This window comes from Phoxinus phoxinus (assembly GCF_949152265.1).
Source record: "Phoxinus phoxinus genome assembly, chromosome: 2".
NCBI classification, from domain to species: domain Eukaryota; kingdom Metazoa; phylum Chordata; class Actinopteri; order Cypriniformes; family Leuciscidae; genus Phoxinus; species Phoxinus phoxinus.
The window spans coordinates 5,174,616-5,201,204 of NC_136877.1; the positions used below are offsets into that span (position 1 = coordinate 5,174,616).

The 26,589-nt window shown below is 37.3% G+C and overlaps 3 protein-coding genes across 17 annotated transcripts in view; 1 reads left to right on the forward strand and 2 right to left on the reverse strand.

Annotated features, from left to right (window-relative positions):
- Positions 1-11,617, forward strand: part of pacsin3 (protein kinase C and casein kinase substrate in neurons 3) — a 44,984-nt gene extending 33,367 nt beyond the window's left edge. For 4 of the 10 annotated variants that reach the window (XM_079605464.1, XM_079605462.1, XM_079605466.1 and 1 more), the window contains 2 exons: positions 4,894-5,054; positions 10,659-11,617. In XM_079605464.1, coding sequence (XP_079461590.1) covers positions 4,894-5,054; positions 10,659-10,774 — 277 coding nt within the window. In that variant the 3' untranslated portion in view covers positions 10,775-11,617. The remainder of the gene's footprint in view (positions 1-4,893; positions 5,055-10,658) is intronic. The other 6 variants (XM_079605470.1, XM_079605469.1, XM_079605463.1 and 3 more) reach the window with 2 other exon arrangements.
- A 3,539-nt stretch (positions 11,618-15,156) lies between these two features.
- On the reverse strand, positions 15,157-19,039 carry fadd (Fas (tnfrsf6)-associated via death domain). Of its 2 annotated transcripts, XR_013795952.1 has the most exons (3): positions 18,110-18,821; positions 15,680-16,015; positions 15,157-15,613 (listed from the first exon to the last, which is right to left on the reverse strand). XR_013795952.1 is itself a non-coding variant. In XM_079598138.1 (2 exons), exons 1-2 carry the CDS (start codon positions 18,408-18,410, stop codon positions 15,744-15,746), a joined length of 573 nt encoding a protein of 190 aa, XP_079454264.1. In that variant the 5' UTR covers positions 18,411-19,039; the 3' UTR covers positions 15,157-15,743. The 2 variants fall into 2 exon arrangements, 1 of the variants encoding a protein (XP_079454264.1); XM_079598138.1 differs by having other exon boundaries at positions 15,157-16,015; positions 18,110-19,039.
- Positions 19,040-19,817: 778 nt separating this feature from the next.
- Positions 19,818-26,589, reverse strand: part of ano1a (anoctamin 1, calcium activated chloride channel a) — a 61,429-nt gene continuing 54,657 nt past the window's right edge. For all 5 annotated transcript variants that reach the window (XM_079605482.1, XM_079605484.1, XM_079605483.1 and 2 more), the window contains 4 exons: positions 25,528-25,580; positions 23,616-23,800; positions 23,439-23,544; positions 19,818-21,347 (listed from right to left, as the gene is read on the reverse strand). In XM_079605482.1, the coding sequence (XP_079461608.1) occupies positions 21,150-21,347; positions 23,439-23,544; positions 23,616-23,800; positions 25,528-25,580 (542 nt within the window). In that variant the 3' untranslated portion in view covers positions 19,818-21,149. The remainder of the gene's footprint in view (positions 21,348-23,438; positions 23,545-23,615; positions 23,801-25,527; positions 25,581-26,589) is intronic.

The window sequence follows — 26,589 nt, forward strand, 5'->3', positions numbered from 1 at the left end:
GTAATTAAAAGTTGGCTTGTTATTGGAACAAAACATGAAACTCATCAGTGTTGTATTTAGAAGTGGAGGATTGTTATTGTTTTGTTTTTTTAATTATCCTGGAAACAGTTTTTCCCTGAGGGCGTCGCACACTGCTTTTAGTAACAGCTACACCAATTAGCACGGAGTCAGCACATTCTGCGTGTGCGCGTGTGCGTGCGTGCGTGTGCGTGCGCGTGTGTGTGTGTGTGTGTGTGTGTGTGTGTGTGTGTGTGTGTGTGTGTGTGTGTGTGTGTGTGTGTGTGTGTGTGTGTGTGTGTGTGTGTGTGTGTGTGTGTGTGTGTGTGTGTGTGTGTGTGTGTGTGTGTGTGTGTGTGTGTGTGTGTGTGTGTGTGTGTGTGTGTGTGTGTGTGTGTGTGTGTGTGTGTGTGTGTGTGTGTGTGTGTGTGTGTGTGTGTGTGTGTGTGTGTGTGTGTGTGTGTGTGTGTGTGTGTGTGTGTGTGTGTGTGTGTGTGTGTGTGTGTGTGTGTGGTAAAACCCACGTTGTGGGGACATTATTTTCTGTGATGGGTAGGGATAGGGGCTAGAATGTACAGTTTGTACTGTATATATATTTTGATATAAATCAAGCTTATGGAATGTCCTTATAATGATACGAATACTTGTTTGTGTGCGTGAGTGTGTGTGAGAGAGAGAGAGAGTGTACATGTTTTTCAATCCCGATGGGGACTTGAACCTGAATGCACACAGACTCATGGGGACTTGTCACTGTGAGGTCCCCATGGGTACACAAGCTTTTAAATCATACAGAAGGTGATGGGTAGGGTTAGTGTACAGAATAGTTTAGACAGTATAAAAACCATTGCATCTATGGAGAGTCCCCACTATAGATGGCTTGTGTTGGAGTGTGTGTGAGTCTGGTTCAAAGACTATTGATGGCTCGTGTTGGAGTGTGTGTGAGTCTGGTTCAGATACTATAGATGGCTCGTGTTGGAGTGTGTGTGTGGTTCAGAGACTATAGATGGCTCGTGTTGGAGTGTGTGTGAGTCTGGTTCAAAGACTATAGATGGCTCGTGTTGGAGTGTGTGTGTGGTTCAGAGACTATAGATGGCTCGTGTTGGAGTGTGTGTGAGTCTGGTTCAGAGACTATAGATGGCTCGTGTTGGAGTGTGTGTGAGTGAGGTTCAGAGACTATAGATGGATCATGGCTCGTGTTGGAGTGTGTGAGTGGTTCAGAGACTATAGATGGCTCATGTTTGAGTGTGTGTGTGTGAGTGAGGTTCAGATACTATAGATGGCTCGTGTTGGAGTGTGTGAGTGGTTCAGAGACTATAGATGGCTCATGTTTGAGTGTGTGTGTGTGAGTGTGGTTCAGAGACTATAGATGGCTCGTGTTGGAGTGTGTGTGTGTGAGGTTCAGAGACTATAGATGGATCATGGCTCGTGTTGGAGTGTGTGTGAGTAGTTCAGAGACTATAGATGGCTTATGTTTGAGTGTGTGTGTGAGTCTGGTTCAGAGACTATAGATGGCTCGTGTTGGAGTGTGTGAGCGAGGTTCAGAGACTATAGATGGCTCGTGTGTGTGTGTGTGTGCGCGCGTGTGCGTGTGTGTGTGGTTCAGAGACTATAGATGGCTCGTGTTGGAGTGTGTGAGCGAGGTTCAGAGACTATAGATGGTTTGTGTGTGTGTGGTTCAGAGACTATAGATGGCTCGTGTTGGAGTGTGTGAGCGAGGTTCAGAGACTATAGATGGCTCGTGTGTGTGTGTGTGGTTCAGAGACTATAGATGGCTCGTGTGTGTGTGTGTGTGTGTGTGTGTGTGCGCGTGTGCGCGTGTGTGTGTGGTTCAGAGACTATAGATGGCTCGTGTTGGAGTGTGTGAGCGAGGTTCAGAGACTATAGATGGTTTGTGTGTGTGTGTGGTTCATAGACTATAGATGGCTCGTGTGTGTGTCTGGTTCAGAGACCATAGATGGCTCGTGTGTGTGTGTGTGTGTGTGTGTGTGTGCGCGTGCGTGTGTGTGGTTCAGAGACTAGATGGCTCGTGTTGGTGTGTGTGTGTGAGTCTGGTTCAGACTATAGATGGCTCGTGTTGGAGTGTGTGTGTGGTTCAGAGACTATAGATGGCTCGTGTGCGCGTGCGTGTGTTTGGTTCAGAGACTATAGATGGCTCGTGTTGGAGTGTGTGTGGTTCAGAGACTATAGATGGCTCGTGTGTGTGTGTGTGTGTGTGTGTGTGTGTGTGCGCGTGCGCGTGCGCGGTTCAGAGACTAGATGGCTCGTGTTGGTGTGTGTGTGTGAGTCTGGTTCAGAGACTATAGATGGCTCGTGTTGGAGTGTGTGTGTGTGAGAGCGAGGTTCAGAGACTATAGATGGCTCGTGTTGGAGTGTGTGTGTGGTTCAGAGACTATAGATGGCTCGTGTGTGTGTGTGTCTGGTTCAGAGACTATAGATGGCTCGTGTGTGTGTGTGTCTGGTTCAGAGACTATAGATGGCTCGTGTGTGTGTGTGTCTGGTTCAGAGACTATAGATGGCTCGTGTTGGTGTGTGAGTCTCTCTCAGGACACACAGTGATTGCCTGTTAAACTGCAGTATTACACGTGGCCTTCTGCTGCTTCCTGCTGATGACTCTGGTCTCTGTTGACTCTTAAACCCACAGGTGGCCTGAGGTGGACTGCTATTACGAGAACCTAAGTGGCTATGCACCGTCAGTGCAACTTTCCTTACTGACCTCCTCTCTCAGCGTACAGACAACAGCTCGGCTCTAAAACCTAGTGAGCAGCCTAGCTAGACCGTATTCTTAGGCATCATGGGTTGTTACAAAAGTGGGCAGCAATATTATGCTACCTTATATCATGTTAACTGTCAGTGTCCCGACATGCTTTTTAATTGCTTTTTTTCATTTCATTTAATTGTTTCCACTATCGCATATTTTAGTAATCATCATAAATTAGGTATCTTTGGACATTGTTATCATCTTGAAAACGGTACTTTAAAACCTTTTGGTGGGTCCAATTTTTGTGATATCAACTTCAAATTTGGAGCAAAACTTGATTAGACATACGTATGCCTTTGAAAGAAAAGACACTCCAAAATTAACCTAAGCATTCTTCAAATACATTTAATTTCAGATCTATGCTCACAAAGGGGGGTGACAGTTAACAGGTTGATGCTAAGGCAGCATTGGATGCAGAGAAGACAATCCCAAAATGCACAGGGATTAGTTCAGTGCAGAGATTGATTTAAGTCGAGAGTAATTATGAATATTAGATATGCAATATGTGGATGAGCATCATATAGTTTACTATATCATTTACTGTAGGTTACGATGTCTTCTCAGAAGGCAACTGCCTATGTAGGCTGTAGATAGAAAGGCAACTCACTAGGTTTTGGATCAGAGCTGACAAGAAACTTTTATAAAATCATCAGTTTATTATGTTTTGTTGCCATTAAGACAAATCAAATTAACTCATTTGATCCCAGTCCGCTGTGAGAGCCAATCATTCGGGAATGTTGGTTCCCAGCTAAAAAAATTGTTTAATGTAGTTAGCCTAAATCAAGGTTTTAACAGTTACAATTTTGGTTTGCTCTTTGCCGATTCCTCATATGCATCCTCATTCCTCAGTTTTATTTGAGTAAAAACTGAATGAATGTTCAGGGTTCAACAGGTTCAGCTCTGTCAACAGCATCTATGGAGCAAGACATTTCACTGAGATAAACTTTGTTCACACTGTTTTGAAAGTATTTTCACAAAATTTAAACATTGTTATATGTGGATTCCAGACAGTTTACACACAGAAATATTGCATGTGTGAGCTGAGTGTACAGAGTAAAGCCCAAAGTATACTCCTCTTTTTTTTAATGCGTTGTATGCATAGCCTTGACATGTATGCGTACACATGCGTACCAGTGCCTGGACAATCTCTCTCCACGAGTTATAACTCGTATACACATCTTTAGAATCTTTTAGGCTAGAGTTGTACAAATGCAGCTACTTTTTAAACTCCTCACAATCTCTCATCTCTCATAGCCACCAATAGCGGTTTCCATCCAAAGTTGTGAATTTAACTTGTGCGCAAATTCAAAATTGGAATATCGCATAAAACATCTGCAAATAAAGCACCGCTTCCATCCAGCGAGTCGAAGGTTTTCATGCTCATTTTTAGAAATGATTCACATCTTGGCGTTTCTATCCATGTTTTATTTTTAGGATGGAGACATGGCTGTTTTTGGCTGTGTTTGAACTTGCCCCCTAAACCCTTACATACCGTAGTGCACTATTTAAGGGGACCATTTATAGTGGTGTCTGAAACCATAGTGGACATTATCAAGTGCACTAATTCAATCCCATAATGCACTGCAATAACAAGTGTACAACTGATGTAGGCTACTCTCCGCGGCTAGAGAATACTACCCATAATGCATTGTGAGGGTAATGCTGAATAAATTCCTGCACAGTTAAATCATCTGTCCGTCCATGAAAAAAATGCGCGTACAGAATATGTGTGGTTAGAAAAATCGGGCTGCATGCATACAGTATATGCGAAAATTGCGTGTCACACACTGTATGCGGACCCTAGTGTACACGTAAAAAGTGAAGTAAACTTTGGGCTTAAAAATCTGTGCTTGCATACAGTACGCGCTTACTGTAGCCTAGTGCAAAAAAAAATATTTATTACTGTAAATGTGTTTATTTTTTGCAAACTGAGGGACACATTGATTGAAATGAGTTTCTGTGATAATCCATGGCATGCCTCAGATAAGTTTAATTCATTCAATAGATTTGAACTAACTTAAGCTGAACTAACTATCACAGATCACCTGATTATTACCCGAGTCAAATCTTCCAGCTTCTATTAAAATGATTCCTCCATGAATGTGTGCAGATTTGTAATGCCTCTGCTGTCCCCACAGGGCGGGTAAAGACTACTCCTCGGACTGGTCTGATGACGAGAGCCCCAAAAAATACATCGCCGCCAACGGCGTGGAGGAGGAGGAGAAGGTAGTCGGGGTTCGTGTTAAAGCGCTGTATGATTACACAGGGCAGGAGGCTGATGAGCTGAGCTTTAAAGCAGGTATTAATCCCTACTAATGCTTATTAATGACACACACATCAACACACACACACACACACATGGAACGGCTGGCTGTGGCTTGTGGATTCATCGATCAAACCCCTTTTCTGTGCTCTTTCAATGTCTTTGTTCATTTAAAAGGCATTGCGGAAAGGACCAAATGAAATGGGGTTCGTCAATGTAAGCATGTGCGCATGTGCGTGATTAAACCGGCACGTTACATGGGTTTATTTGAGACGGCTTCCTCACATTTAGACAAAACCCATGAAACTGCTTTGGAACTAGTGAACTGACACAAAACACAAATGTACTCATTTCCAATACGGCTGTGCTTGAATTTTCACAAAACGGAGGCAGCAAAACAAATACATTTTAAACGCTTATATTAAACTGATATGAGTTGTTACGATGGTAACACTTTACAATAAGGTCCTATACGTTAACGTTGGTTAATGCGTTAACTAATATTAACTAGCAATAAGCAATACATTTGTATAGTATTTGTTAACGTTAATAAAAATACAACTGATTGAAAATTTTTATAATTTTTTAGTTGTCAGCTCACAACTTTTGATTTTAATAATGTATTAGGATATTGATAAATTAAATAAGATTAGTAAATGCTTTAGGAGTATTTTTCATTGTTTGTTCATGTTAACTAATGTAGTTAAATAATGTTAGAAGGACCCTTGTTGTAAAGTTTTACCATTACGCTGTGTTCACATTGGCATGTTTGGTTGGACTAAAACGAACTCTGGTGCGATTGCTCAATCAAATGAACCGCACTAACTAAGTGTTTAAACGCTGCCATTCGAACCCTGGTGCGCAGCAAGCTAATTTAGTCCTGGTCCGCTAACCGTTCACATTGGCATTTGTGATGCGATCTGGGGAAACCCGTCGGATGTCTCGCTGGTACGTTCTCAGTAAAGGTCTAAAAATATTTTTTTGGTCAAAATTGGGTTTTCATCAAATTATTATTCTATAACATCTTGTCTATAATCTCTGAATATATCTTGGCAAAATTCAAGTTTAGTGCAGAAAAGTGTGCAGATTTATAGTGGCAAGCTGAAAAGACACTACAGACACTTCTCTTAACACTACAAAGACAGTTCACCTATCAAAATAAACCACATAACAGAATAAATGTATATCAGTGTGCATTTCCCGCCAGTCCTGTGTAAACTACAACGGCACTCAAGGTTTAAATTTTTTTATCCAACGTTATCGTGAGATGCGGAGCGGAGCACAAGAGAACAACGGAGTCTGAAGTAGCTGCTCGCTTAAAAGATCTTGCTCGCCTCTCAATCGTCCAATTTCAAAACGGTTTTCACAGGATGAATTTTGAGTCCGTAAGCTTTCGAATGATACCTAATCTATGATGATTACTAAAATATATGTGATATGAAAAAAGGTAATAAAAAAAAGAGCTCCAATCGTCCCACTATAGCAGGACGTGAGTTAATTAAACCTGTTTTTCTCGAAAATCCGTTCCTGAAAATCTTAGCGATCAGCCGACGTCAGATAACAATAGAAATGAAAGAAATAAAAACAGATTTGGAAAGGGCTTGAATGCAGCTTTAATATTATATCAACCTGTAATAGGTCAAATTTCACCATGTGGTGGGTTTTCCCAGATCGCATCACATTTTAACACTGAACCTAAAGATACCGAACCTAAAGTCAAGTCATCTTCATTTATATAGCGCTTTTAACAATGTAGATTGTTTTTCAAAGTGGCTTTACAGTGATAAACGGATAAGTTAAGGTAACAGAGATTGTTTTGTCTTTATAGCGGTTCTTGAATAAAGATATTGTCCAGCTAAAGGCATAGGGATATGCTCACAACCTGATTGGTTGGCTTTTATAACGTATATTTCGTGACGGAACTGACCGAACATCCAAAACTATGCTGTGTTCTGGGATAAATGCACTCATTGTATGTAGTCTACACATGATGGTATTTTGATCAGCTGAGAACTCGTGAAGAGCTTATAAAATGTGTAAAGGAGTCAAAACAGCGGCAGGAATCCCTCCGTCACACACAAACGAAGATCTGCTGTGAGGAGATGCGGTTCTGATGCCTGAACCGAACTGTGGTGGGCATCACGACTATGATGAGAAAAAACGGTATGCATGAGAACTCGCTTTTTGTGACATCATATCCTGTTTTTGGTTCAATTAGATGTCTTTGGTCTGTGTTGCGTTCATTTTTCAGTCGAACCGCACCAGAGTTTGTTTGGAAGTGGACCGAGACTCATCTTTTCAGCGTCTCGGCCCGCTTGTTTGGTGCACACCAAAATGACAGCGCTCACGCTTATTTAAATGATCCGCACCAACAGAACAATCACACCAGAGTATGAACCAAACATGCCAAGTATGAACACATCCTAAATGTATCATTTTCTTTTTTGGTTTGGACCAAGAGAACCGGGTGTGAACACCCTAAAAGATGGTAACAACACAAGGGGAATGTTTGTTTCCATTTGAAACTTTAGAAAACCTGGGGAATGTTAAAAACAAGGTAGTTGAAATAAGTCCCTTTTTCCAAAGTTCACATCAGATGCTGATCTATGGACATTCCTAATAAATCAATAGTCTATTCAGGACATGCAGGGATCAGCTGATCAATTCACAGGCTTCCCAAAAGTCACTAAATGGCATCAATCCTCCCCTCTGATTGGCTGAAGGCCATTTAGATCCAGCTTAGGAGACTAGACTGACTCTCCAATGCTAAATTCCTTTGGTCTTCTGGTTAGATTAGCAGGATTCTGCGCCGCAGGAAGCTCTAAAGCAGACACATTAGTAATGCAGAATGAGGGGAAATCAAATCTTCACAGCACAATGGCATAATGACACTTCACATTTGCTAGAAGAGCAGGATCTACATTATATGATATTTAACACACAGATTAAAACAATGTCAGAGCTTAATGGACTCATTCTGGTCATGTGTTAGCCCTGTTACTCGAGAAACTGCCAGACTTACACTATACGCAATAACAGACATGCCAAGAGTGACACCTGCTGGTTGTATTTTTTGTTTTGTTTTCACTCAAGTAAAGCAAATTTAAATGTTATTTTATTTTTATTTTTTATAAATTCTCTTAAAGGTTGTATCAGCGATTTCAGGCCCAAAAATAAATGATCACGTTCATCTAATCTTTCCTAATGATCCGTGAGCTGCCCGCCCCATAAGCAGAACGTCAAAAAAACGAGAGAGATTTTTGAGAGACTCAAAGGCTCTGAGATCTGCACACAAAAACAATTGGTTTCACCAACCACTCAAAACCAAAATAAACCGTGTTCAACCAATCACCGACGGGCTGGGTGTTGTGAGGTTTTGCGCTCGTGCACGGCTGCACGCGAAGTCGGAGCTGAAGAAGAAGCCGTGTCTTGGAATAAACACGATGGTATTCCCTCGCCCTCCTCCTTCTCTTCTTGGGGATTGACTCCATGTTCAGTTTCTCTTGTTCATTGATAGACGCTGGCTTCTTCTTCTTCAGCTCCGACTTCGCGTGCAGCCGTGAAGTTCCTGCAAAAACTCCATGAAGGTTTATGGAGGAGCCATTTTATATTCATTAAAGGAAAAGTTTTTGAGGAAGTTGAAGTTCCTTGAGTACACACTAGAATATTTCAGGCACATTTACTTTTAATATTTGAATAGAGACAAATTGAGCCTGAAGCGCGGTTTCATGCTTGACGTGTCCGCACAGGCACAAGGGTGTGCAAACCCTAAAGTGAGATCATTGCAGCGCTTGCGAAACTCCGCAAGACTTCACTTCACTCAGTCCTGCAGTGTGGAGGATAATTATGGATTCACTGATATTGAAATTATGTCCAGTACCAATCATTTCCGTGGCTATAAACCCATAAATGTTCGATGTTAATTCCCCAATTCCATGTTTTGTGTAAAGAAAAAAGATTAAGAAAAATACCGAAACACATTATAATGTGCACTACTGTTCAAAAGTTTCTTCTGCTCACCATTTGATCAAAAACTGTAAAATATTAATACAATTTAAAGAATAGTTTTCTATGGAGCCCCTAGAGGGACATGGTAAAGAACAAAAATATATGAGATAGAAGGAAAAATAATAAATAGATGCTTTTATGTTCACTTGCAAAGAACACCAAACATTTGCGTCAGAACTTGAGAAACATTGATTTATTATATTTCCTCCCATCTCATATTTGCTTTCCATCACCATGTCTATTTGGGCTCTGCAGTTTTCTATTTGAATATATGTTTTGAATAATTTTCAGCATCATTGTCACATGATATCATATCATGTCTTCATATCAATGTTGAAAACAGTTTTTTTTTTTTGCTGCTTCATATTTTTGTCAGGAATCTTCAAAAGATCAGCATTTATTTGAAATAGAATATGTTGTAAAATTATAGATCAATTTAATGCTTCCTTTCTGGATAAAGGTATTGATTTCTTTGAACGGTGGTGTACAATATTAAATATAATATTTAATACTGTACACTATCGGTCAAACAAATTCGATGAGATTTGATATTCAGCGAATTAAAATGTGTGTGTAATATATATATATATATATATATATATATATATATATATATATATATATATATATATATGGGTATCCTTTTTGAAATTTGCTAAATATTAAACTTAACTTATCAAAGTATTAGTGATTTTTAAATGAGTGTCATATGAATGTAAAAATACTGAGCATGAGCATACAATTACATGTCAACTGATTGTGATTATTCTGTAATATTGCACCATATTGAACAGAGATCTAGTGGGAAAAATCAAGTCCGCTGAAAATAAACCTCTTCGGGGGAGTTATGACCGGCTGACTTTTCCATGTGACGCATATAAGGCATAAAGTAGAGTAAAGGCCCGTTCACACCAAGGACGATAATGATAAAGTTTAAAAAAATATTCTAAATATTAGGGCTGCACAATATATCGAATTTATCGAAATATCGCAAATGTATATATCGCAATGTGCATATCGCAACAGCTTGCAATAAATGGGGTCATGAACAAAAGACAACATTTTTCTTAGCTTTAATAAGAATCAGGATATATTTAATTCATACAGTGAAAACTATGCATTGTGTTTTTTTTTATTATATTTTACGATTCAGTATCTTTTATTAAATAAACCTAATGTAGGATAACCAGAAACCATGTGGTTTACACTGATGTTAAAATAACACTTCTTATGCGACAGTAAAACACTGATGTTCACTTTCAGAAGTTATAAGGATGTTTTCTTGTCATAAAGAATGTGAAACATGTAGGTTATATCATTTTAAATATATTTTAAAGATAATTTAAGTTTATTTTACACACTTTAAGCTTTATCGAATATCGCATTATTTAAGGAGTTATCGCATATCGCATTTTTCTTCAATATCGCACAGCCCTACTAAATCTAAACGAATAGCACACCTCAACTATAACAATAACAGCAGAGAAACAATATCGTTGAAAAAAAACATTAAATCGGGATGGATTCTGATTGGCTGTCAAATAGTTAAAGCGTCAGAACGTTATCGTCGGCTGGTGTGAACGCTGATATAGTTGTGAATGTGCTTGATGAGATGTGTGTGTGTGTGTGCAGGTGAAGAGTTAATGAAGCTGGGCGAGGAGGACGAGCAGGGCTGGTGTAAAGGACAGCTGTCCAGCGGAGAGACGGGTCTCTATCCTGCAAACTACGTCCAAAACCTCTCGTCCTGAGAGCCGTCTGCCCCGGGACACACACACACATGAGGTCGTGAGGTCACACCGGACACGCCAGCAGATTCGAGAGTTCAGTGTTGAGTTCTGCTGACACACTAGAGGACTTTAAGAATAGTTAGTCCCCCTTAATGAAACATCAGTGCCTTTATTGTACAATGCCAGAGACGCTCCCAGCACTGCGGCCCGTGCAGAACCGGTTTACTGTCCGCTTTCTTCACGTGTGAACGCCACTGTCGGACTGTTGTGGAATCATCATCATCGCAGTCCTCTTATTATTTTAGTATTTCACATTTTCAGATATGTATCAGAATCATTTCAAGTATTCGATCAAATCTTCGCTCTTTGTGTTCAGGTTCATGAGAAGCGTGTTAGTGTGTTGATATATTTTGTATGATATGTTTAGATTGTTCTAGTTAAACTGAACATTTCTTTGCCTGTAGTTCAGAAGTGAAGGATTCTTCATTGCATATTTACGTTTTCACAAAGATATATGGATTTATAATATACAAAGTATCACTGGGCGGATGCTCTTCGAATCTTGATTCTCGAGGTTCTCAAATCTAGTCCGCGGGATCCTTTTACTTTTTTTAATTCATCTTTTTTTGTTTTTATTTGGAGCGCAAGAATGTTTCTGTTGTTAAATGACAAAGTATCAGAGAGGGCAAAACCTCCAGGCTTCGTGTGTGTGTGTGTTTGTGTGTGTGTGTGTGAGAGCGGTCATGAGGAATATGTCCATTTCCACACGCTCTGCCTCCAATAAACATGGTTTTACATCAAACTACTGTAACAGCCAATACTAATCAATGTAAAAAAATATCAAATAAACGTGAGATTCTGATATTTGTATAGTGGCTATGATGCTTTATGAACATTAAATGAAGTTTTACATTATGGTTTAAAATAAACTTTGTTTATAGTTCACCCAAAAATACTCACACCACGGCATTTCAAGATGGATATAACTTTGTTTCCTCAGACAAAGAGAAATTCAAGTTTTAGAGAAAAACATTCCAGAATTTTTTCCATCCAATGCATGTGAATGGTGCTCAACTTTTTTCAATCAATTTTTGACGGTCCAAAATCCATATATCATAAAAGGCTCCACACGACAAACAAGGGTCTTCCCTGACACGATCTGTCATTTTCAGAAGAAAAAAAATCATCTCGCCGTGAGTGTGTTTTGCAGAGCGTTTGTAGTTAGTGTATATATATATATAATTATTATTATTTTCTTATATAATTATAAAATGAATGCTCGTTTCGCGATATTAGACCCGTCTTCGCTGACTGGGGTCATGTGGGGATCTTTGAATCTCCCTAAATATAGATTTTGGATCATAAAAATATGGACTATGCATCATTCACTTGCACTCGATGGAGAAAAATCCTGGAATGTTTTCCATGAAAATGTCATTTCTGAAAAAGTATTGTGCATAAATAAATAAATATAATTGAGTAAATAATCTTAATTTTTGGGTGAAATATTCCTTTGTTTTACATTTAAATGGTTGGTTCTGTGAGTTTTGTGGTTAACAAATGAGATGTAATCTTTTACATGCATTGTTAATGTAGTTCGCCTCAGAATTACGATCCCCCCCCCCCCCCCCTTTAATATTTAAATGAGTGTACAGGTTAACATATTTTCCTTGTTATTAACACACTGAGTCAATGGATAGTTGTGTAATTTCGAGCAGGTTATCACTGCATCTATAACTATTTTAATTTAGTTTTTTGTTACTTTTATTATTATTATTATTTTACATGCTGTTTTTATGACCTCATGATAATTGAGTCTACTCCACTTCATGACATGCTGGAAAAGTGGATTGTAAAAAAAAAAAAAATAAAAAAAAAAAGGTTCATGGTGAAAAGCGTGGATGTTATACACCAAAAAAAAAAAGCGCTGAAACACAAAGTACCCCAAATCTTTATATAGCCGAAGACATCTTAACCTAAGATACAAATAGACAAAGAATAACAGATCTGGAAAATGATTCGAGATTAGCATGACTGCACATTCAGGAAGGCAGTGTGTGTTCACACTTAAAGATGTGGGTCGTAAGAGTAAAAAGCAACATCAGAACTGTTATATGAATATAATGTTTGTGAGCTCAACTATAGGTGTGTTTCCCCAAAGCATTGTGAACCTAAAGGCTGGAATACACTCTGACCTTTGACCCTACATCAGCAGTACAATACAACACACAACCCGTGTGATGACTCAAACTATTACTGAGATTTCTGAAGGATCTGTAAACACACGTCAGGAGACGACTTGATGAGACATGTTCAACACACCTGTGTGTGAGTGATTCTGAGAACTGAACTTCACAGCCATTTTAAACAATATTTGAGAATTTCTGCAGATGGAAGAAACATGGTTATTATAATAGATTTGTGCACGTGAAACTCGAAAAATTAGAATATCATCATAAGTTCATTTTTTTTTCAGTGATTTAACTTAAAAAGTGGAACTAATATATTATATAGACTCATTACATGCAAAGTGAGATATTTCAAGTCTTTATTTGTTATAATTTATATGAAAACCTTTTCACAATATTTTAATTTTGAATTTGGGGTTTTCATAAGCTGTAAGCCATAATCATCAAAATTATAACAAATAAAGGCTTGAAATATCTCACTTTGCATGTAATGAGTCTATATACTATATTAGTTTCACCTTTTAAGTTGAATTACTGAAATAAATGAACTTTTGCTCGATATTCTGATTTTTCAAGTTTCACCTGTATGTAATGTAAAGTATAGAATAAATACAAGGTACACTCTTGAAAATAAAGGTTCCAAGAGCAATTTGGGGTTCCAAAAAGAACCTTTCTCCATTATGAAGAACCTTTAATGCAATGGATGTTAAAGGTTCTTCATGGAACCGTCAATGGCAATAAAACGCCTGTTACAGGTTTTTTTTCAATTGCTTACACACTAAAATTAAAACTTTCCCACAATTAGCAAAACCTTACACTCGAGGAGCAAAACACCGGCCTAGATTTGCACAACTGTAAACTGTAACACTACTCACACTTGCATGCATTTGACACAGAAATTTAACATGATGTCATTTCCTTGCAATTTCAAACAAAGGCTTTCAATGAACACACCCAACCAATTGGTTAAACACAGCCACCAGATGTGCACACACACACACACACTGGTGCTTAACTGTAGACACAGCAATCAGGTTTAAGCACTATAAAAAGGCAACAGGTAAGTTCACCTGTCTTCAACAATACTGTATGAAAACTGGAAAATGTTTTGTTCAAATGTTCAGTGTTGACTGACTTGAGTACATAACAATAAATAAATATTTTCATTAGTCTGGACAATTGGTGTCATGTGGTGTCGGTGAATTTATTCTCTGTGTAAATGCTAAAAGTGTTTCAGGTTGAGCACAGGAGTGTTTAACGGATTCAAACAGAATCAGACCATATGATAGTTGTGTTTATGTTATAAATAAGGTTTTTATAAGACATTGTATAGTTTTGACAAAAGTGTTCCATTTTGCAAATGATCTGAGGTGTTGTGTTACTTTGGTGCAAATTGTGTGTAGGGTTTTGAAAAACCGGGCCGTTTTCAAAATTGTGCTTAAGCAATTGAAAAAAACTGTATTAATAGTGCGTGGCTCAAAATGTGTTGTGGTCATTTAACACAGGGGTTCCCAAACTTTTCCATGACAAGGACCCCCAAATACCACGAGGTTCTGGCCAAGGCCCCCCTTTTGCAGGATGTGTTATTGAACCCATCGACAACACTACGGTAAATGTAGAAATAAATCAATAAAACATCTGTGAACATCAGATTATGTGGCGGTGTTTGATACCAGCCAATCAGAAAGATTATAGAGATGCATCGATTACTATTTTCTGCTGATTCAGATGTTTCATTGAGTTTGACCCACCGATACAGATTTTATTTTTTCTAACCACTTTACAGCACACACAAATATTTATTTTCTATATATTTGTTTTTTTATAAAACACCATATTTTACTCAAACTGAATAATAAAAACAAGTTTAAATGGGTAAATTTCATAAATATAGCCTATCTATATTTTTTAGTCTTCATTTTCTTTTCTGACGTAGCCTACTCCAGTTCTTGTTAAAACACACTAGACATGCAAATAATGTGCATTTTTTGTGTGAAATATTTATTTTGTCCATCAAAAGTGTGCTTTCACTTTAATTGAGCGTGAGCAGCGCAACGAAACGCGCGCTTCACCGTTGCTCACGCGACGCTCCTGCTCGCGACGAGGTTTCCATGTGCGTTCCGTGTGTGTGTGTGTGTGATGCTGAAGATGTTAATCATGCATTTTGAAAACCCCTGATTTAACAGACCGAGACAGATACTCTGAGGAACAATATTCAATCATACATCACAGTCCCTTTATTCATGTCACATTACTTGTCTTTTAAATCAGTAAATACAAGAACAGTGTTGCATGATGAGTGTGTTCTGTAAAAACTGCAAAATCAAGTGTGAATGAAAATATAATAATAAGACATTATTTAACAGATTTCATTTTCCACAATATAATCATATTTTAAAATGTTGCATATATTACCTAATTGTTTCATTTAACTAATGTGCACCAAAAATTAATTCAAGAAGATTTAATTTAATTCAGTGCGTTTAAAAAGAAATTCACATTATTAATCCCACTCTCTCCCGTAATAATACAAGCGCTCCCGGAAGCAGAAGCCGTGATGATCCTCACGACTCCCGGGAACAGAAGACTGATGATCCTCACGACTCCCGGGAACAGAAGCCGTGATGATCCTCAAGACTCCCGGGAACAGAAGACGAGATGATCCTCACGACTCCCGGGAACAGAAGACGAGATGATCCTCACGACTCCCGGGAACAGAAGACGAGATGATCCTCACGACTCCCGGGAACAGAAGACGAGATGATCCTCACGACTCCCGGGAACAGAAGACGAGATGATCCTCACGACTCCCGGAGCTTCTTCTCCACGAGGTCGGCGGTGAGGTTCTGTCTGCAGTCGCGGAGAGCTTGGATGAGCTCGTCCACCCTGGCGTTCTCCCTCCGGATCTTCATCCACAGCCGGATGAGTTCCCGGACCTGTTCCTCCAGCTCACGGCTGTGCTTCTCCTGGATGCCTTCCAGCTGAGTGTGTTGGAGGCCCAGTTTTCTTCCCACTTGAAGCCACTTTCTGCCCAGGTGTTCAACTATTACTTCAGTTGCCATGCTTATTTTCTCTAAAAAGAGACACAGAAACCATCTCAACATATAATGCAATGCAATTCAATGATGATTGACAGATGTATAAATAAATGTTAAATAAAAGCCTGACAGACCCTGGATCACAAAACCAGTCTCGAGTCGCACGGGTATATCTGTGGCAATAGCCAACAATACATTTTATGGGTCAAAATTATCGATTTTTGTTTTATGCCAATAATCATTAGGATATTAAGTAAAGATCATGTTCCATGAAGATATTTTATACATTTCCTACTGTAAATATATAAAACATGTATTTTTGTGAGTGAATGCAGCACAATCGTGAACATAAATGCACAACTTTAAAGGAGATTTTCTCAATGTTTTGATTTTTTTACACCCTCATATTCCAGATTTTCTAATAGTCATATCTCGACCAAATATTGTCCTATCATAACAAACCATACATCAATGGAAAGCTTATTTGTTCAGTTTTCAGATGACGTATAAATCTCAATTTTAAAAAATTGACCCATGTGACTGGTTTTGTGGTCCAGGGTCACATACAGGGATTGACGCGTTCAGCCTAAGCTTTTCTGGGTCAGTACGTCTACCTTGGGTTGGTTCGGCAAAGTGTATAGTAATTATATATATATATATAGGATATGGGTCACCTTTAAAATAAGATGTAAGCTGGTCGTCAAAAAAAATCAGATCTAGCAAACAAATTGGAATTATGCATCAAGACCTGCAGTTTAAATGCAGCCGAATATTTAATACAAATCATTAATTTCACAGCAAAATAACATGAAGAACCATGACCTGAAGAGCCACATTTGTAGTATGACACTGAAAGGCTTTTACTTGCAAAAAATGTATGAAGTGTCAGTCGGGCGACAGAAGGCATGTGGTAGTTTCTGTGCATCAAGTTTTTCAGCAAAGTTTTGATCCTGTTGATCATTTAGAAACTGGCTTTACAGTAGACTTAAATGACTGTAATAGTGTTATATATTTTAATTTAACAGAATTATTTCAAACCTGTTCTTTATATTGGGCATAGAAAAACGGTCATCATATGCATGAGGCAAGAAATTACTTTCAACTATAGGGATGCACGATATTACCGGCCGATAAAGGCTTAAAATGTAATAATCGCCATCAGCCCGATATTAAATAATTATGCCGAAATGCCTTGCCGATAATATAACGCATTATATACCGTGATAAACCAATAACTAAGTTACTTCTGTATTTCAATAAAGCAGTAATTGATTTAATAAAAATCACGAGTCTAGTTTTATTTAATGGTCAGAAGCTATGGCTTACATGATAAATAAAAATCACAAACGACACTTGTAAATTAAATAATTTTATACACAATTTAGTAATCGGTGATAAACAATACACAACATACAAAAATAGACAATATATGGTATGTTATTTATAAATGTAAGGGAATGTTAATAAATATGTGTATCGCACAAGCGAAGGCATGTGCGGTTCATGGCCTGAGGAAAGAAATAATATTTGAAAAATATTGGCAAAAATGGACAACTAAATACTGAATAGAAGCAATTACAAGTAATGAAATTTGTTACAGTGTTTCAGCTGAAGGAACTAATCCATTATCTATCTGCTTTAATATATCGGCCACATTTCCTTATCAGACTGATAACAATAACATCAAAATTAACATAGGCTATATTCGCCAATACCGATGTGGTAGCCAATATAGGATATATTGTGCACCCTCCTAGCCTATTATATACTCATTATTCCAATAGTGACAGATTTTGACTGTTACATTCTTCTATTTCATTATGGTAAACACATACGCACAAAAGTGGAACTTCGCCTACGAGGAATTTAAGGAATGAATGTTAAATCGGCTTGCCATATAGTTTGCGTTTCACGCACCAGTGATAAGACGGAAGCCGCGAGAGTAAACATCAGAACTAAACGATAAAATACCATTGAAATTACACCTCAGTCTGCCCTTAAGATATCTTTTCACTTTAAACAAGAGGCATTTAGAGAGTTAAACAAAAATATCCTGCCTTGTCACTCTTTATACTGTCAGAGAACAGAGTAACGTTAAGTTAGCAAGAGTTTAGTAAAAACATCCAAACCTCGCTCTTTCTCGTCCAGTCCATCAGCGGGTCTTCTGGTCGTTTGTGTCTCATACTCCTCTAATATTTCGAGAAGAATTGTCTGACCGATGTCGTTCAGAAGTTTTCGCAAAAAGTCCGTGTTATTGGGCCCAATTGCAGTTCTTTCGATCAAGCACTCGAAAAGTTCAATCCCCGTATTGATTTTCTCCAGCCTTTTCTTCCCGATGTCTGTACACAAAAACTTTAAACTCGCCACATTCCCCTCGGAAAGTTTATCGGATATCTCTAGTAACATCGCTCTAAACCCGCGCGTGTCCATGATCGGTGTGTTGTTTGAACGCTAACACAAGAACGTTAGGCTACGTTAAGTTAACGTTATAACCCACTACCGCATGACGCCCGAACGCTTCACCTGACGCTTTCACTTTCAACACAGTCGCGATCCAGCGTGAAAATCCCTCAGATCCACCAACTGTCCAGCTTTAGGTAGTCAGCTGGAAACCAGAAATGATGCCCGCCAATAAGGCACTTCACTTTAGATAACTTGCTTCACTCACACGATTCGTTCTGAAATTCGCGTGAAAATGAATCGTTTGAACGCATTCGCTAGCGGTGTCCGACTCGTGAACGAATTGTTCTTTTGAGGCGGATTGTAATGTATCGATCGAATTTGTTCACGAATCACACTGAATGAGTCCGAGCGATTCTCGAGTCAAAAACTCTTTGACTCATTAGAGGTTCATTCTGAAATAAATAATTGTAAGAAATAATTCTGACTGGATTCAGAAGAACTGACCAAGTCCATGAGCGGGTGAACAAGTTCATTTGGACTGAGCCGAGAGAAAATAATGTAATATAACAGGATGATTAGGCTATAATTGCATAATTTTGCCTGAAGAAGACCCAGCAGGGTCGAAACGTTGCATTGTTTTTATTAAATATGGGAGCAAAGAGCTTTTTCACTTCATTAGTTTCTTTTGTCCTGCACCTGCCAGAAGGTGGGATGTGCACACAATTAGTTTTTTAACTATAATTGCATGACCAACACACGAAACAGAATCGTTTTTTTTTTTTTTTAATAAGTAGGCTAGGTGGCTAACGTTACCATTTTCTTAAAACCTTTATTTCCAGCTAAGAGATGTAAACTAAGCATGCAGGACTTGCTTGGAAACCTTTGAGTGATGATTCAGATGATGCCATTTCCTGATCCAAAAGAATCGATTCCAAAAATGAATCGCACTTCAAGGAGTGCACGGAATTTGAAGTTGCCTAACTTACTTTAATATGGCAAGCCGTTTTGACTTTTATTAATTCCCAGGATATGAATTCTTGATATCAACAATTCAATTTTCTCTAGTTAAAATGCTAATTTTTGATATCAGGAATTACATTTCCACTAGTAAAACGGTTAAATCTTGATATTAACAATGACGAAAAAAATCTTAAAATTAAGAATTAAATTTAAACTAGTAAAAGCTTTGATTCTTGATGTCTGTAATTTAATTTAATTTAATTGTTGAACTGATTTCTTACTAGTTGAAACTCCAATTTCACATTTCACAATTCTTACTATATCTATATTATATCAATAAAAAGAAAATTGAATTGTTGATATCAAGATTTATATCCTGGGAATGAATAAAAGTACAAAATGCTTCCCAAAACCTCATATTTTATGCTCATCCTTCCTTATTTACCTTAAAGGAGAGCAGCAGGCAACACAAATAAAAAAATATATTTTTTATTTAACAAGTTTCTTTTTCCAAGCAAACACATGTAACTGGCCTTCCAGTCAGCAAAAGAGTCAATAAACATGTACGTACCAAATGTATATGACATATTTATTTTAGAAACAGTTCAAAAGCAAAAGTACAGTCATAACTTCCCATTAGCATTTTTAAAACACGGAAACTGGACGACACAAAAGACATTCTTTCACAGCGGTAAACAGTATGTGGATGATATAACAGTCTAAAAATAGGTTTACATTGTACATTTATTAATAAACGTAGAACCAAAGCCTTTGTGGAGATACATGAATATTAAAAAAAGAAAAAGTATTCTGTCGTACGTGATGTAAAAACATAGGCATGTGTCAAAACAAACAGAGAGTATGTCTTAAGACTGGATTTATATGTTATATTTATATTATATTCATTTCAATTAGAACCACTCTTATTTATCACGCTTTTAGACACACATAATCACTTTGAATGGAAGACACATGCAACATATTGTACCAATATATATATATATCGGGTCCATCATCTTTCATTTCATCAAAGACGAGAGAGAAAACATTCAGACAGGCAGACACAAAACCCCGTCCATACGGTTTAATATTAATAAATGCAGCTCATTTCCGTGAATATTAAGGCCTCTTGAACGTCATGTGTTTCTATGCAGCGAACCCTTTATTAATAACAGCATTATCAGATGCACTACCTAAAAACAAGCACTTGCATGCTGCCGGAAATATCGATCGGCACTCTGTCAAAATCGCATAGATACTAAAAAAAAGAAGACCAAGTGAGGATTGTAGTCACTTTGATTCATTAGTGTTTAATGTCTATGTTTCTGTTTAGGCTTTAGCGTCTATAATATAATATTCATTACTATGACAGTGCAGAACTACTTGAAGGAAACGGCGTGATATTGATAGTTGCTAATTCACTCGGGCAGAAATATTCTGAATGAAATGTCTAATAATAAATCATTTAAAAAGCACTTTAAATGAGTCCTATCCTATCAATATCGCAAACATAAACGTTACATTTTCATGTTAAAAGTCCTATAAAAGCATCGTTTTTTTCTCTCAAATAAAATAAAATGCTGAAGCAGCGATGTGTCACAAAACTACACACACACACACACTATTCATCAGTCAACAGACACACACCCTAGAGCCCTCTTTCTGAACAAACCTGCAGACTGCATAAAGCCGAGAGAGAAAGATTAAACCGAGCGTTTCCGTGACGGACGGTATGCAAATGAGGTTTCAGTCATGTGACCTTCATTGATGGGGTTCTGCTCCGAGTCCTGATGGAGATCAGCGGGTCTAAGCTTGAGAACTGGGACGCGAGCGCAGCGGCTGAGGACTCGGGTCACCGATGGTGTTCCTGTGCTTCTTGCCCCGCTCCTCCTTCATGAACAGCTCAACGATCAGGTTCCTCTCCTTGTGGATCTGAACGCTAATGTCCTTGGGAATGTCTGGGATTAGCCAATCCACAAAGTCACTCATCAGCATCACCACATTCTGGACAGAGAGACGAGAGAGAATTAACACTCGTATTCGAGTCCATCTCACAAAAACCTAAATACAGTCAAACCAGAAATTATTCAGACACCAGATATCATTTACTAGTGTGTGCAGGACACTATAGTTCATTTATGTAAGTGAGGATAGCACAATAAAGTAAGTTCGCCTCCGCCGGAGTCCATTAATACCTGACAATGGACACCTCGAAGGGCATTATACCATGTTCACTTGCCAAATAACACATTTTTAAAACATTAGCTTTTAATTTTAATTAGTTTTACAATCGAAATCTAACGTTTTTTTTTTTCGAAATCCTTTACTAGGTGTCGTACATCACTTTTTAATGGACACCCTGCAGCCAATCAGAATCGAGTATTCACTCAGACCATGGTATAAACTGACATATTATACCCATAAATTCTTCATACAGTGACTACCAGTAAAATGTATACAAATTTGGGACCAAAAATAATTCAGACACTGTTTTGTTCTTTAATTGCTAATTCTCTTTTTACACTCAGACTGAACAGAATTAAGCATTGCTTCTGTAACTGGTTGAGCTAAACTGGTATTATCTAATTGTGTATTTAAATTTAACAGCTGACAGATATTCAACATAATTCATTTATGAGAGTCTAACAGGAGGATGGACAAAACCAGTGAAATATCAACTGAGTTCTGCTCATATTTTATTACCATTTTCTAAAGTATAGCGAATAAACTGTGATAATGTTGGAAGTGTCTGAATAAACAATAAATAAACTTTTGGTCAAATTGTACCATAAAAACACAAGAAAAAAATATTAAAATGATCTACTGCATAACAAAAGTAAAGTATATTGTATAAGCATTAAGCTTTTTGCATTACGACATTATTTTCATGACAATTGGGGACATTTAGCCAAACTGTGATTGGAAAATGAATAATTTAATGTTAAACTACACTTGTAAGCATAGATTACAGTCAGTATAGGTTTCATTAACTGAAATCAAGATGAAATATTAGAAGCTTAAATGTAAATTAGATATGTTGCCTTAAGTTGAAGTACTGAAAATAACTAAAACTTAAATTAAAAATAAAGCTAAATTGAAATATGTGGGGGGATAAACCTGATAAAACATGACAAAAGTAGTTAACAAAATTACTAAAACACGAACTAAATTGAAAGTATGTCAAATATCACTAAATAATACAATATTAGTATATAAATAACACTGATCACACTAGAATCTGAAATTAATTTATGCCCATTTTAATATTTGGGTATAAATGATTAAAATGGACAGGATGATTTTTGTGTGTGTTACAGTAAAGAAAATTAGATTTTACACATTATACTAATGTGAGAATTAATCTTAATAAATTAAATATAATTTATAATTAGTGCTGTCAAATTGATTACTGGTAATCGCACCTTTACATATACGTTTTGGTATATAGGCCTATATATATATATATATATATATAAATATATATATATATATAAATATATACACACACATATATTATATATATATTATATATATATATATATATGCGTCACTGATTCTTGAAATTAGGGACAAGACATGTCCCCCATCAAAATGTTGATATTTGCCTTAAAAAACAATAAATTAATTTATTTAAAAAGGCTTTAAAGGTTGGATATGAAAGGCTTGTGTAGGTTTAGACCCCTAGTTTTGTATATATTTATATTATTTCATAGTAATTTGATAAAATACTGGCACTGTATGAAAGCCCAATGCAAATGAACTCGTCCTCCATCACAAAATCAAAGTGCAAAAAAAAAGTGTTTTAAAATGCCCAAATATGAATATGAGGTTAATTGGATGGCTTAATAAAATATCACAAAATACTAAGTGAACATTGCATTATTTTAAACATTAACAACAGCCTTTCAAAATCTGTCATCAATTCATGTCAACTCCGTCAGATATTTTTCAAATTCGAAATAAATCAGGCATATTTTGGTCAGCTTGAACCCTGAGGATCTCCTTTGACTTCTTTCTGTTGATGGATGCGGCAGTCCAACACAGTATTTACACACACACACACACACACACACACACACACACACTGGTTCTGACCTGAAAGACGATGACGAAAGCGAATCGCGCCGCCAGAATGGCCCAGAACTCGCGTGAGAACTCGTATGGCGTGTCAGACCACGGAGGGTCCCTGTAATCTTTATATCTGTGGATAGTGCAAACATTATGAATATAGCATATACAGTCACACCTACAGTACCTGTACAGTACATGTACCTGCAGACGTCGACGCGGTAGCCCAGGTGTAGCGGCTGCAGCGGCTCCGTGCCAGGCTGGAAGTGGCTGACGTTGAAGTATGAGAGCGTGTGATTGACGAAGCCGTGAAGAGTCCCGTCTGGACTGTACATGTACTGGTAGACCAGGCGTGGGATGAAGTCAGAGGTGAAGGAGATCACAAACGCCTACAGAGGGACACAGGAACACGCGTTAGGGGGTTTGCTAACCGGTCTCTGATATTAGGCTGTGTTTGAAATCGCCCACTGTACCCGTAAAATAGGGCATTATATGAGGAGACCGCCAATTATAGTGTCCGAAACCATAGTGGACATTATCGAGTGCACTCATTCATTCCCATAATGCACTGGGTGTACAACCAATCTCAATTGATGTGACATCAGTGGGTTAGTTAGAAGTTTTTGAAGCATCGAAAATACTTTTTGGTCCAAAAATAAAACTAAATAAGACTTTATTCAGCATTGTATTCTCTCCCGGGTCTGTTGTTAATCCTTCACAGTTACGCTGATGGCGTAAGACGCTGATGACGTGTTATCTGGTGCGCCCGAGCTTCGTTTATAGACAGGGAAACGCACGCTGTAAAAGTGTCTCATCCGCGACATGCACATTTACGCACCATTAAAAAAATGATATCCACGCAAACAATGTAGAATAGCTTGAATATAGCGTGCGTCTCCCTCAGACTGTAAACGAAGCTCGGGCGCTCCAGATAACACGTCATCAGCGTCTTACGTCATCAGCGTGGAGCACTGTGGAGTCCTGAACGCAGATTCACAACAGACCCGGGAGAGAATACAATGCTGAATAAAGTCTTATTTTGTGTTATTTTTGGACCAAAAAGTATTTTCGATGCTTCAAAAACTTCTAACTAACCCACTGATGTCACATGGACTACTTTGATGATCTTTTGATTAACTTTATGGACATGGCCAGTATACTGTATATACAGTTTCAATGGAGGGACAGAAATCTCTCGGACTAAATCTAAAATATCTTAAACTGTGTTCCGAAGATGAACGGAGGTCTTACGGGCTTAGAACGACATGAGGGTGAGTCATTAATGACATTATTTTCATTTTTGGGCGAACTAACCCTTTAACGTCTCTCGATAGGCTGCTGCAGTTGCCGCAGAACAACCAATAGGCACACGAGCCTTCTCGCCTATGTTTGCATGCTGCCGCAATGCGTTTTACATTATTTCAAAATTAAGGATAATTTTTGGCTTCAATATCTTGTGGAAAAGAGTTTTTTCCCCTAGCGTAAGATATTACGCAGTACGAGAAAGTACACTGTAAAAAAAATTGCTGCGATTATTTATCACAACTTAAAATCCAACATTGTTTCAACTTTAAAAAGTATGTGTTCATGCTTGACTTAAAATATTAAGTTTAGTTAACTTTAGTTTAGTTAAGTTGGATATTTAAGTTATCTCAACTAATTTGAAGTTGTTATAACTAATCGCAGCCACATTTTTTACAGTGTACTCTCGTAAGTGAACCGGTGCTATTTAAAAACGATGAAATAAATTTAGTCATGTGACGCATATTGTATCAATAGATATTCATGTTTATACCAGTATTGTGCGTGTTATGTGCTATTCACTTTCACACTGTTGCTAAAAATATTCTACATCGCACACTCTTCATATCACAGTCCTGCAAAAATGACAGAATTTACTCGCATATACATGAGAGCAGAAGCGTTTTAGAGAGCGTCTCTGGACGGAGAGCGTTTATAAACGAAAACAATGTCTCCGGATTAATGTAGACAAGCAATATAGTGACACTTTCCACTATGGATTACTTTGAGAGCTGAGCAGAACGGACTTCACAACACGTTCATCACAGAACAGCAGCTGATGCTTCACAACAAACACACGGGATTGCAAACCTACATTAACTATGACGGCCACTTTACTGAGTCCTCGGAGAAGAGTGTACCAGATTCCTTCAAGACAAAGAAACAGAGAAACACATTAGATCTCACATCTTAACAATGGTATTTAAATGTATGTGTGAACTGACACTTTGTTGTTTTTTCACCTGAATACACTTTCCATGCATTTTTTAAAAATACATTTCCATCTTTCAACTTTATAAAATTGCAATAGCATTTTATTTGACAGATTAATTAGTTTTATTTTGAAATGAAATTATTTTTCTGTAATAATTTCTATAATTTCTATTTTCTATATAGTTTTTAGTTTGTATTTACAAATATTCAGATTTTTTTTGCATTTATTTTCTACTTAGAGCTATTAGCTGTATTTTACAGTTGAAAGGTTGTAACAAAGAAAAAAATAATAGTAATCCTTTGAATATGTTAACTGAGTTTGCCCTAAACATGTATTGATATGTAAGGGACAATAAATTCATTTGTATGGAAAATTATGTTATTTATTTGGTTGAATGTACCTTTGCAAGTTAAGAAAATATGCCAAATTGAGTTAAAGGAACATATATTTTAGTACAAATAACTTGAAAATGTAAGTTATCGTATTTCAACTAAACTTTACAAGTCCAGGTTACTTGAAATAAGTTGTTGTGTCAACTATTTTTACTATGTCAACTAAACATTGTAAGTTGAAAATACTTTGACTCAGTTAAGTTTTGTTTACTTAATATACTAAGCAAAAAAGTAACTAAAAAATGTAAGTTGAGTGAACAAATTTTTTTTTACAGTGCATATTTGTGTTTTAAAATATACTTATATTAGCAGCTGGGTAAGGCTGAATGTCATCCCTTAATCATCATTAAAAAATTTATATATTAACACTTTTTGATTTAAGCTAAATATATTTTATATAAAATCGTAATAAATATAGGCTAATCATACTCTTAAATGAACAAGAAAAAAAGCGTGTTTCATGAGATTTAGCCATAAAGGCACATATTACCACTAGGTGGTGATGAATGATTGTCATTAAGCAAGATTAAGCTGCAAATGATTATGCACC

Excerpts from the sequence above, each read along its gene's own strand:
- fadd (XM_079598138.1), bottom strand. The coding sequence starts at position 18,410 with ATGGACACGCGCGGGTTTAGAGCGATGTTACTAGAGATATCCGATAAA. Across the intron at positions 16,016-18,109 it reads ACTGGACGAGAAAGAGCGAG|AGAAAATAAGCATGGCAACT; the intron begins GTTTGGATGTTT and ends GTCTCTTTTTAG.